Here is a 12,353-nt window from a genome sequence, read left to right as displayed (position 1 = left end):
GGTGACTCTTAATTATAGCTTTTTCTCATTCTACTTTTTGAAAACAAACTTCAGACTGGTTGCAAAGCTCATGTATATAAAAAGCTTTTTAGTTGCAAGAAAGAGTCTTTTCTGTATGAGTCTAATTGTTGCACTCTTTATATTTAGTTCATTCATTTGCTTTAAATTCTAATTAGATAATTTGCTCCTAAGTTTGTTCTGAAGGTTTTATTATTGTAAAGGAGGTCTCTATCTCAATGTAATTCTTTAAATTAAAGATTGGATGAAGGAATGAAGGAAATGTATTTGACCACCTAAAAAACTAGCTCCCCTTACACAGTCCACTTCACCTGTCTACACAAACTGCAACAGGTCACTGAGAGTGTTGAAGCTGAGTTGATGGTATTATATTGTTATTGCACCATAAGTTAGGATTGTGTAGTGAAGTGTACTAAAGTGTGTGTGTGTGTGTGTGTGTGTGTGTGAGTGAGCACCTGCTGTTGGAAGCTGATTGCCCACAGCATGCAGCATGTGACAGGAAATGTTTTAGCCTGATTAGTGTGCAAATGGAGAAAGTAGAAATGATGTTTGAACATCATGTCTGCACGCTGGGATGTATGCTAACAATTCATGTGTCAGCTTGTGTGGATGAATATGTACCAGTTTTTGCTTCCTTGCTGCAAAGATGACTCATGTCCAGTTATGCATTGGGGACAGGTATGCAGTATGCAAACTGGCCAGCAGGACAGTATAGCACGCTGTGCATTCGCTATATAGGTGCATCATTGTGCGTATGTATGTGCTGTTCATGGATGCCCACATAGTAGAAGCAGCATGTAATTAGAATGCATAGCATGTGTTAATTTGCTGATGTATTACTCAGTATGATGTGGAGGTAAAGGGGGAAGGGAGGCTTACATGCTGGCTTGCTGAACACATGGTGCGTGCGCTGAGCTGCTTCCTCCTGCCTGCCCTGCTGTCTGTGGATGCAGCGGAGTGAAGTAAAACAAAAATGGTGGCAGTGGAGTACGGGAGCTACATGGCTGAATAAGTCATGTGTCCCTGCTGAGCTCCCATCACTGCTGCCAGAGATACAGACAGAGTGTGAGGGCTGTGCGTGCAGGGAGCGTGAACTGTGTGCACAAATTTGTGTGTGTGTGTGAGAGAGAAAGCGAGGCAGAGGTGGAAAGAAGAAGCAGAGAACCAGAGGGTATCTCTGTGTGAAGCAGGGAAATATTGCCCTACAGTAGCTTAGAGGACAGGGCAAGGGTATTCGGTCCTTTTTGTCCAAACTCAGAGGAGGAAATGGGATGAGTTTTCTGCTGGGTGATCAGGTGCTTTTCCTTTTTTGCCATCACTTTCCTGCCCTCCACTCAGCCACCTATGTTCCCACATTAGTCATGCTGTTTTCCTCATTGATGGTCCCTCAGGGATGATAAAATTTTATTGCCGTGGTTTCAATGCAACCCTCCTCATGATCTAACAAATGACTGCTGATGTAATTGTCCAGCGCTGGTGTGTGTGGTAGGCAGCAGCCAGTCCTTGTCCCAGACGCTGTTCTACAGTCCAGTGCAAAGCAGATGACATGTTGCGCAGGCTGTAAATCTTCCGTTCTGCTACGGGTGTGGTCGATGCCTCTGTGATGCAGTCTTACGCTGCCATGATTTTATAGAGGTTCAGCCGCAGAGCCAATTACCAAATGGGTTTAGTGGGAATGAGTCGGAGGGAGGGCAGGAAAGAGGAACAGAAGGAGGCGTACATGTTTGAGTGTGAGACAAAGGTTTGAGTGTGCAGGGGTGTGTTTGTGGGTGTGTTCAGATGTAATGGATTTCGAAGAAAACGCTTTGTGGAAAGCAGTGTGTTCTTCGCTCTACCGGACCCACATATGACCTGTTCTATTTTCAAACATAAGATGAACATAGAAAAAAATTCTCCTGATGTTCAGTTGTGATCCCATTTGAACAATCCCTATTTTAATTGTATTTGTTTATTAACTACGCTTACATTGACGTCATTATTGTGTCTTTAATATTTTGTCCAGTCTGCCGTGATGGCTATGCTGATACTATGACCTATTCTCCTTTTTTGTTTATTCCACCACACAGTAATACTGAAAGCTTATTGCAAAAATTTTAGGAAAACCAAATACCAGAGGTGGGACCAAATCACTGTTTTGCAAGTCGCAAGTCAGGCTCAAGTCTTTGCACTCAAGTCACATTTAGAGACTAGAGCTCTGATCAGGTTCTTTTAACAGTACAATTCCCAAAGTGCCCCTTGTCACATGACTGTATCCTTTCGTTGGCTGCGGGCACTTTAACTAGGACGAAGATCCTGCCTCCATATTTGTGGTGCTTAATTAACTCAGCATCATCTATAATTTGCTGCTTGTCTTGAGAGGATGGAGGTCCTCCCACCATAGTTTGTCGTCTTTGCTGCAGGGAAGACTGCCTTCATGCTCGCTCATCTCCAGCTTACTCATTTGCCCCTTTCATGGTGCATCTCATTATTTAAATCACAGCCTGGCTCCTGTTGTATTGAAAGAAAGCCGCACCAGCCGGCAACCTTGTTTTTACACATACTCCTTTCTTGGGCCTACTGAAGACATGTGCATTTGCAATAAAGCTAAAATGTTATTAATGATCCTCAGGCGACTGAGGAGAACTTTAAGTATTTTGCCGTGTGCCTCGGTGCGCCTGTAGCAACCAAGCCTCAGAGTCATCTGATTTTTCAGCTCCAGTGCTTTTCTGGCCTTTCTGTTCAACATTTGCTTTAACCCCAATTTATAGTGTTCTTTCTCTCAGCCTGACCTGTGGTGAAATATGAATAATGAACACAACCTACATGCTGCCCATTGAGTTAAACCTAGATGCAAAATAGTATCATTTAAAGAGTGCAATTACTCTTACAGCCTTCTTTGTCATTCGAATGACAGTGAACATAATTACAGCATAGATGAAAGCTTGAAATAATTCAAGAAACAATGCATCACTGTATTCAGACATTGTCACCATGGTCAAGTGTTGTTAAACAATGTCTGGTGTTAGAACACAAGGCTGTATTTTACTTTGGCTCAGTGCCGTCTATCGTTTTTCCAGAACCAGTTTAGTTGAAACCACACCCACTTCGGCTGCGTTCCCATGGAGACTGCACTCATATGGGTCACTCCTCCTCCGGAGCTGTAATGGGAACCAACGTGCACTGAATATGTTGAGTTTAACGTTACTTAGTTACTTTGAGAATGTTGAGTAATGGGGGAAGATAATTCTGAAGGTGAGAGTCAAACACAGAGGCTGTACTCTCCGGTTGTTTCTGTGTTTTTCTCAAAGTTGCATTGGAAAGCAAACAGCCAGCGGCGGTGCTGATTCAGTGGACTGTCAGTTTCAGTTTCCCCGGTAAACACTCCGACCTCCTTGGCTATCGCAGCTGTGTCTCTGGGCTAGCCGGAGTGGACAATGGCCACTCTTTGGACAACTGGTCTGTCCACTCTGTCTAACCCAGAGACAGTCTGTCAGCGAAGACTGGTCCTGGTGGAGGAGTGCCCCCGAGAGCTGCAACAGCCGAAGAGGGGTGTGTTTACTGGGGGGCACCGCCACTGGTTGTTTTTTATACAAACCAACTGCAAGAGAAACAGACACAAGCATGGCTACACATAATATACCCGCTATGCTTGACCGGTGTCTTAAATGCTGTAATTGGTTTTCAACTGTGCAAACTGCTTTCTTTGATAGAAGAAGACATTGATATAAGATAATGTGTAATCGGATGAATACTATCTGCCCCCCCCTTTCCCATCTCTCTTGCTTTGTCTCTATCTCCTGCTTCTCTACTTCTTTCTCATTGGCCTGGTTCATTTCCAGCTCTCGATGAAGTAGTCCTGCCTTTTTGGATTACCCATATTCCTTTTATCAGACAGATTATTGTGAATGCTCTCTCTGAATATCCCCTCAGCATACTTCATCTCTAATGCCAGGGTCTGTATCTTTTAATCCCCCCCCCCCCCCCCCCCCCCCAATTCTCCTTTCCCTGTAATTATTTTCTTATCTTTTACCCTTTAATTCAGGCACCACAGACTCAAACATCCTTTTTTTAAGAGCTTATTCTCATTTCACCCTTTAACATCTTGATCATTGGCTGCTTTCTGCTGTTTTAGCCTTAAAATCTTAACGTCTCACACACTGTTTTCCAACTCAAGCTTTGGACACAGAGCTTTGCGGTACATGCAAGTTTGAGATTTATTTACACAGACTAAATTGCCTGCTTTAAGTCATTGATTTATTAAAATATTTTCTTCTCTTAGCCAGCACTACAGTTCAGCCAAAAATTTGGTGCAACCTTGGCCTACATGTCCCCCCTGGGACAGCATTATTTTCATCGCTCTAACTGTGCCTTTTATATCATCTCTATCACAACATTATGAGAGCACTTTTGTTTTTGCCACAAGAAAAGCACATTTCCTCATCAGCATTGTTCAACCTTTCTGATTTTCCAGCAGACATGGTTAGCAGTCAATCAATGTGTCACAGATGAGTCTGTTATTGTTTTACATTGCCAGAAGGGTATTGTATCAGTAGAACTGCATAGACATGATTCAACAATCTCCATATCAGCAACATGCATTTCACTAGCCCAAAGCCAATTCTAAATTATGTGCATCAGCAGTAAAAGCTTGTTTGTACGTGACCACATCCCTTTTGTGTTGCCGCCTGCCTTTAATCTTATTTAATCTTACCAAACCATATTCCATTGTATTTTCCAGGTTGTGGATAGCATGCACTTCTTCAGTGCCCTCACAATGAGTGTGCTTTTAACACAGCCCATGGTTCCAGATGGGGGATTGGGAGAAGTTATTTTTGTTCTCCTTTCAGTATTAAAGATTAACATGGTCCTAGCCATCTTCACTCTCCCGCTACCTCCCTGCTCTCTTTCTGCCAGTGCTAGCTGAATTCTTTATTTAGAAACAGGCAGTTAGTGTAGCGTGGGCCCAGGAGACTGCACACCACAGCCTTGTCAGGACTACTAGATGTAGGTTACTTCGCTCAGATGTGACATAGAAGCCAGCTTCTGGGCCAGGCAGGCCGCCAGAGCAGCCAGGCTGATGCATACTGCCCCAAGTGTCATTCCCCTGTGGGGAGTGGGAATAGACAAGTGATCAGGGACGAGGTTGACTGGGGTTGGGATGCCCCTCAGGGGTCTGTAGTGACTCAACTCCCAAACTTCATTGCCCCCCAGTGGACTTTGTCATGGGCCTGTGTAAGAGTGAGCTGGACATGGGCCTATTGCTACCAGTGTTTCAGATGCTGATAGACTAAAGACAAAAATTAGTTAATACTTAGTAAACCAAATTCTTCATGGTATACTATTTGCTCATAGCCTGTTATAACCAGTTAGCCAATCAAACTTTATTTGTATAGCACCTTTTTTTTCCAAGTTTGTGCCATTCAATATACAGTACTTTACAGATCGCTGAACAAGCTGATAATAAGAATAATAAAGAGTGAAGAGGTAAGAGGGAATAAAAACATGTTAAAACATTAGTGCAACAGAATAACATTATTAAATAAAATAAATTATGGTCGTAACACATTTCAATCAAAAGCCAGATTTAAGTTCTCGTGTCAGGGATCTGAGAGCAGCTCAGTGTTGATCACTTTGAGCTGCCCTCATGTCCTCAGGCAGCTTGGACCATCAAAACTAAAAGCTGCCTCACTAAAAGTTTTTGTCCTGCACTTTGGTACAACTACAAGACTCATCCCAGAGGACCTGAGGGGTATTCCCGGGTCATACAATGCAAGCATGTCAGACAAAGAGTCAGTAGCAAGCCTATGAAGTATGAAGAAAAACAAGTTAAAAAAAAATCCATACAACAACTGACAGGTCACCAGTGTAAAGCCTTTAAAAGTAGTTGCAATGTGTTCTCTCCTGTTCACAAGTGTTATTGGATTTGGGCTGATGCCACATCTGAAAGGCTATTTAGGTCAGGGCCGTGGCTGCTTGTCCACCCATTAAGAATGGTCTATCCTGTCCGTATGCCATTGTATTGTTTTTTAATTTTACAATCTATGCACGCAATCTTGCTTGTGCTGTTTCTTTAGGGTATCTGGCAGAAGTGACTAATGAGTGAGTCGTCAAAGTCTTGCTCATAATTATTCTGAGGCAATTATGGCATAGGGCTGGGAGAGACCTGATGTTTGCCCCTAGCTGTGAATTTCAAACACTTGAGTCACCTCCAATTAATCTTCATCCCTTCTTTTGAATAGGGAAATCACCATTTTATTGAGCTCACTGAAATAAGTCTGTTTCATGGGAATGTTTAATTATCGTAACAGTAAGCCTAGAGTAGACCAGCAGAGAGATATTAATGATTTGAAAAGAACAAATGTACAATAAGCCATCATTGTTTGTCTGTCCCAGATCTCAGTGCTGTAGTACCTTTTACTATTTATCAACCTTCTTGTTTGTCTTGTTTCTTCAGGCCTACCACCGGCACGGCAGCATCATCTCGTCCTGCCACAGGCTCAACCAGGCCACCCACTACCAGCACAAACAACACAACCAAGAGCTCCCAAACTACAACCAAACCTGCCACCCCAAAAACCTCCTCCTCCACCACTGCCAAGCCTGCTGCCTCCAAACCAACCTCCACTACCCCCTCTGGTGGCAAACCTCCAGCATCACAAACATCCAGAAACGCAACCCCTGTGAAAAAAGGTTAAGAAAAAAGATATATTGTAATGAATTGATGCTCAAGCGAGCATTTTAAAGGTTGTTTCTATTATTGAGTTTCTCATAAAGTAAATGTTTAGTTTGTTTGACCTGCAACCATCTATTAGTTTTTATACTCCACATCCTTAATTTGAATACAGTGTCATATAACTACAGAAAGCTTCAGTATTGTGTTTTGAGGATTATAATGTGCCACAGTTTGGTTTAATTATATCATTGTTTAATCATACCTTCTGCTGTTTTCCCCCCAGATGTCACCAAATCTGCCACTGCAGCATCCAAAAAGCCTTCAGAGTCTCCCCTTACCCGCCCATCCTCTACAACGAAGGCTGCAAAACTTGAGACCCCCAAATCAGCCTCAAAATCAGATGTCCCTGCCAAAAAGCCTACTGCTAGTAAGGTTGCGGACACAAAGACACCAAACCGCTCCAAAACACAAGACAGTAAGACACCTTCCAAGGATGCTTCTAAGACCCCTGGCTCCAAAACTGCTACAACCAAGACTTCCAGCCCTAAGAAACCTGTGGGCACCAGTACCCCAACTCCTGTGAAACGTGGCCCCAAAGCTGCAACTGTTGCAGAACCTGAAAAGGAAATAGCTGCTGCTGCTGCTGTAGCGGCTGCTGCAGCTATCGCTACTGCGGCATCTGCCATTGCCAGGCCTGAGGAACCAGAACCCCCTGCAGAAACAGCTGTGGAGCCATCTGCTGCGCCAGAACTGATGTCGAGCGATACTGAAGTAGTACAAGAAAAAACTTCAGACCCCACACCAGAACCAGTCACTGAACCAGTGTTGGAGGCACTGCGAGAACCATCACCAGAACCCATAATAGAACTGACACCAGAACCCGCAAGAGAACTAACACCAGCACCTGTACGAGAGCCGACACCAGAGCCCATACGGGAACCGACACCAGAGCCCATACGGGAACCTACACCAGAACCTGTACGAGAACCAACACCAGAGCCAGTACGGGAACCGACACCAGAACCTATACGAGAACCGACGCCAGAACCTGTACAAGAACCGACACCAGAACCTATACGAGAACCAACACCAGAACCTGCACGAGAAACATCTCCTGAGCCTCTCCTAGAACCACATTCTCAGCCAACAGCAGAGCCAGATGTAGAAGCTGAACCAGTCCATGAACCAGCCTCCAATGTTCAGTTGTCAGCCCAGCTGGACCTTTTCAAATTCGAGGAGTCTGCAAACAGTTCCTCAGTCCCTTCCCTGGGAACCACTGTCATGTCTCCTCCTTGTTCCCCACCAGGCCCTGTTTCTCCTGTCAGAGAGCCACAGAATGCCTCTTCTCTGTTGGACATGCATTTCCAGTCTGATCACTGGGACAGCAACCTGCCCCAGGCTCAGTCCGACTTTGCTCCCGAGAGCCTTATCAATATGATGAACGTACAGACAGAAGAAGAAAAGGAGAATGTTGAACAGCTTGAGGCAGAGGAGACAATGGAGGATGAAGAGGAGGATGAGGAAGAAGAGAAGGAGAACCTGTTTATGCCTACATCCACTGCTCCATCTGCAGAGGCCTTCAATATGATGGAACAACCTCACTTGTTGGGTGCCTCAACTATGGATGACTTCACCTCCAGGCACCTGGTCCTCGCTCAAGAAAAAGAGGAGGCAGTGGAAAAGGCAGATGAGGAGATAAATGAGGATGATGATGATGAGGAGGAGGAGGATGAAGATGAGGAGCAGAGAAGACTAGGTCAGCAGCCTTCATCCATGGTCACTGACATGAGCACATCTCAGCCTTCTGAGGAGTTCCAAGTCAGGTCCTCAGGGTTTGGTGGTTCTGCAGGGTGGCATGGTGATGATCTGCTGTCTGGGATGGACTCTGAGGATGTGAGCAGCTGCACCAGCAGTCGGCAGCAGGGAGTTTCTGACCTCAGCAGCACCCAGCACACTGCAATATTGGAAGGCACCCAGAGCTCAGACGCCCTGGTCGACTCAAGTCTTCGTGGCTCTGAGGGAGATTGTAATCTCATGGGTTCTCCCAATGTGGAGACCTTGGCTAACGAGGAAGACGAGGATGAAGAGGACGAGCGGGTGGATGATATGGACCTGAGTTCAGAGAAAGTAGAAGAACATCACAAGACGTTTGAGCAGCAGGAACAAGATGAGGATGAGGAGGATGAAGATGTAGAGATGCACAGTGAAGGAGTGACAGAGAGCTGCGGGAATGCAGATGAAGATGACTTTAATGAGGAGGAGCGTTTAGATAACCTCAATCGCTCTGGTCCTCCGCCTTGCATCCCCCCTACCTCCTCCTGGGGTCAGACCAACCCCTTCTCTGATCCTTGGGCTCAACCAGCCTCACTGCTCTCTGTCTCCTCGCCTAGCCCTCTTTCGGACCACGGTGCGGCCGAATCTGAGACGCCGACCCTGTCTCCTGCCCAGGCACGTGTGGACAGCAATTCCCCCTCCTTTGCTCATCAGTCAGAGGAAGAGCCCGAGCACCATCAGTCAGCCCATGAGGAGATGAAGAGCTCACCCCCCGAGGAGGCTCAGGTCTTACTTGCCGCCCCAGCTGGAGGCATGTCCCAGTCCGCCCATAGCAGTAGTGAGACGAGCACCCCTGAGGAACTCCGTGACTATGACAGCAGCTCTGGAGTGGAGTCTCGTTCTGACAAACAGCAGACCCCAGTGCCTGCTTCAGTCCAGCCTGACATGGAGCAGGACCTGGGTATTCACTTGGAGAAAGGCGATGGGGAAGAGGAGGAGGCTGAGACACTCCCTGCCGATGAGGTCCTTGGAACAGGACCCCCAACCGCTCCAGCATCCGCCCCGTCTTCCCCCTCCACCTCAGGAGACGAGGCCAGTGACACAGAGGGTGAGATGCAAATTAACGACCCTGATGCACCAGTGATGATGGATGAGAGTGCTGGATTTGAAAGCCCTACTCCCACCTGTAGTCTGCCTGCTCTTGAGGAGGATGAGGAGGCGGTGGACACAGCAGCAGGAGAGGGCGAAGAGGACGGAGGCGGGACCACTCCTCAGTCAGCCAACTCTGTGGCATCATACGGCTTCGACTGTACCACATCCAACTCCAATGCCCACTCTATGGCTGAGAGCTGTGGAAAAAGCCCAGGGATCTTCTCTCTGGAGAATGAGGAACAGCTGCCAGAGGAGGCCAAGGACCCCTCCCTCATCAAGGAGCTGACCCTTCCATCAGCTGCTGCTGCTGCCCAGGCAGAGGACCTGCTGGGCAGACATGTGGACCTGATGCCTTTGGGCCATCCGGGAGAAAACCAGCCCAGTCTAGATGAGCACCACTATATGCTGGGGGGAAAGATTGCAGCAGACCACCTGGAGGAGGTTGATCCGTTGGAGCCCAGTCACCACCTTGGGGCGCAGGAATCTGGAGACACCGACGACAACCAGCCAGCCTACTACTCTACCATATGTGATAAGACTGATAGTTTTCTGGCAGGTAATGTATAAGTCCCTCCTATTACCCCTGGAATGCACCTTTTCCCTGCAACCCTCCCCCTTTACCTGTTGTTCGTTTTCTCTCCAGTTGGGTTAGATGGCTTAGAAGAGAAAAAAAAGGAGAGCAAGATTGTAGGAAAAGATTTAAAAAAATGAACAAAGGAGATGGCAAAAAAGACTGTAGCAATTTTTAAATGAAGCCTCCCTCTTTCATACTGTTATGGTCATGTTTATGAGTGTATGGCTTCAACTCCTTTATGTACAATAGCTACTACCATTTTCTAGTAGAATGTTCTTTTTAAGTAACACTGCATATTCTGTAGCCCCTGATGGGGTATTGACTGATTGGTCCAATGTGACTGAGCTTTTAAACCGAAAAAAGGAAGAAAAAAAAATGGACTCATTGTGTATTTATCCTACTGTTTTTACCGAACAAATGTCAATGATTTTTTTTGTTTTGTATTTGCTTATTTGTTGTTTTTTGTTTGTTTTTTTCTGTTGAAACCTGGTCCTCCCTACCCTGTGTACACACGCTTCATGTTCAACAGCACCATAGCGATAGTCAAACGCTCCTTTTAAAAGTTTGTGTTCTTATTTCAAGACTTTTAGCTATCAAAATAAAGGCTAGATATTAACACGGCTGTTTTGCCCTTACAGATTTGTTGAGGTAGGTATGGGAGTATTAGATTGCAGTTGGTGAAGTTTTTAATGTGTGCTTCAAGAGGTTCTACGCTCTTTGCATAGGTTGTTAAGGTATATAACGTGCAGTCACGTACAGTATGTGTTTCAGGCGTTTGGTTTTAAGTGGCTCAAGCTTTAAGCCTCAGTTAGCTGATCATTTGTGTTTCTGACTAACAACTAGCCTATTATTTGTGATGAGACACTGCATTGTCATACATCGCTATCACAGTTGAGCTTTACACTCGCTGAAACGTTTTCATAGTGGGCGTTTGGTTTACTATTTCAACAGAATATTGCATGTTTAACTAACAAAGACTGTGTACTACCTTGAATTTGAAACAGTTCTACACTAGACATGTTCATAAATGAATGGTTCACACTAGGTTATCTTTCAAAATTCCATTAAAACATCATTGCAAGGCATTTTGTTCCTGTTTCTTATTTTCCCTGTGGATCCAGCATGCCTGAACTTACTGTCCCTGTGTTGAGTCGCTGTGTATTTGTATGTTTACACAACCTATTTCCCATGGCGTCTCCTACGCTTCACCATGGGAATAACCGGTTAACAGGAAGTGATGCAACACTGTACAATGTGTTGTATCTAAAATGGAATTTTGGTCCAGTCAAAGAAATAATCGAAATGGTGTCCCAGTGCCCTGTTCTCCAGCATGCTTATGCCTTCATGACATCTTCAGATTCAACACTAGCTCCTTGGTGAGTGGTGCTCACTTAAAGGTACCCTGTGGAGGTTTCCTGTAAACTGTTAACAATCAGTGTTTATCACCAAAATGCATTGTGTGCACCCTTGAGGCCGAACAAATGTGTTGAATGTATTTCCCTTTTTATAAAACATTTGCACAGCCAAATATTTGAAATCCTACATTGTTTACATCCATGCCTGCTAGCCTGCAGTCTTCTTCTTTGCCTTTGTTGGTGCTTCGATATGTTTGTTGGTGCATCATTGCCACCAACAGTCGATCAGCCAACATACTGACATCACAGTTTCTGTAGTAACAACATTGCTGCACAGCACTACTAGTGGTCAAACACTTCACAGGGTACCCAAGAGTAAAGAGGCAGGAAACACACCTGATACCTGTCAAGGTTGTAGACACAAGTGGTTTAAACACTCAAACAAGGTGAAGCCTCCTCAGACCTGTCTGCATCCTCCTGAATGTTCCACTCACACAGTCAGCACATGGACAAACACATAAACAGATGTATTGGAACTTGCCCTGAGCTTTTGTACAAGCCACTCGAATGCATCTGTGTGTCTGAGTGTTGAAGCTCAAGAAGACCGAACACTTCCTCCCTTTCATGCCTTTCTCCTCTGACCTGCCCGCTCCTTCTCACCAAAACCCTGACATGGAGAAAACACCCCAGACCCCTGTACCAAGGTCAGACACACCCCTTTGATAGTTTTCTCAACTGTTAACATTATTCATGAGACTGCGCAAGTCCTGTTTAGGATTTGTGTTTTGGGACACCACTGCTTTCTCTATGAAATATACTGTTAACAAGG

The 12,353-nt window shown here is 45.3% G+C and overlaps 1 protein-coding gene across 2 annotated transcripts in view; it reads left to right on the top strand.

The window, feature by feature from the left end:
* wu:fb95e10 (cell surface glycoprotein 1) overlaps nt 1-11,248 on the top strand; it is a 31,644-nt gene extending 20,396 nt beyond the window's left edge. For both annotated transcript variants that reach the window (XM_041958007.1, XM_041958006.1), the window contains exons 4-5: nt 6,452-6,687; nt 6,954-11,248. In XM_041958007.1, the coding sequence (XP_041813941.1) occupies nt 6,452-6,687; nt 6,954-10,162 (3,445 nt within the window). In that variant the 3' untranslated portion in view covers nt 10,163-11,248. The remainder of the gene's footprint in view (nt 1-6,451; nt 6,688-6,953) is intronic.
* Nucleotides 11,249-12,353: the final 1,105 nt, after the last annotated feature.

The sequence above is a fragment of the Chelmon rostratus genome, chromosome 17 (assembly GCF_017976325.1).
Source record: "Chelmon rostratus isolate fCheRos1 chromosome 17, fCheRos1.pri, whole genome shotgun sequence".
Classification (NCBI taxonomy): Eukaryota; Metazoa; Chordata; class Actinopteri; order Chaetodontiformes; family Chaetodontidae; genus Chelmon; species Chelmon rostratus.
Note: the sequence above shows the minus strand (reverse complement) of the source record. Positions and strands in the feature narration are given on the sequence as shown.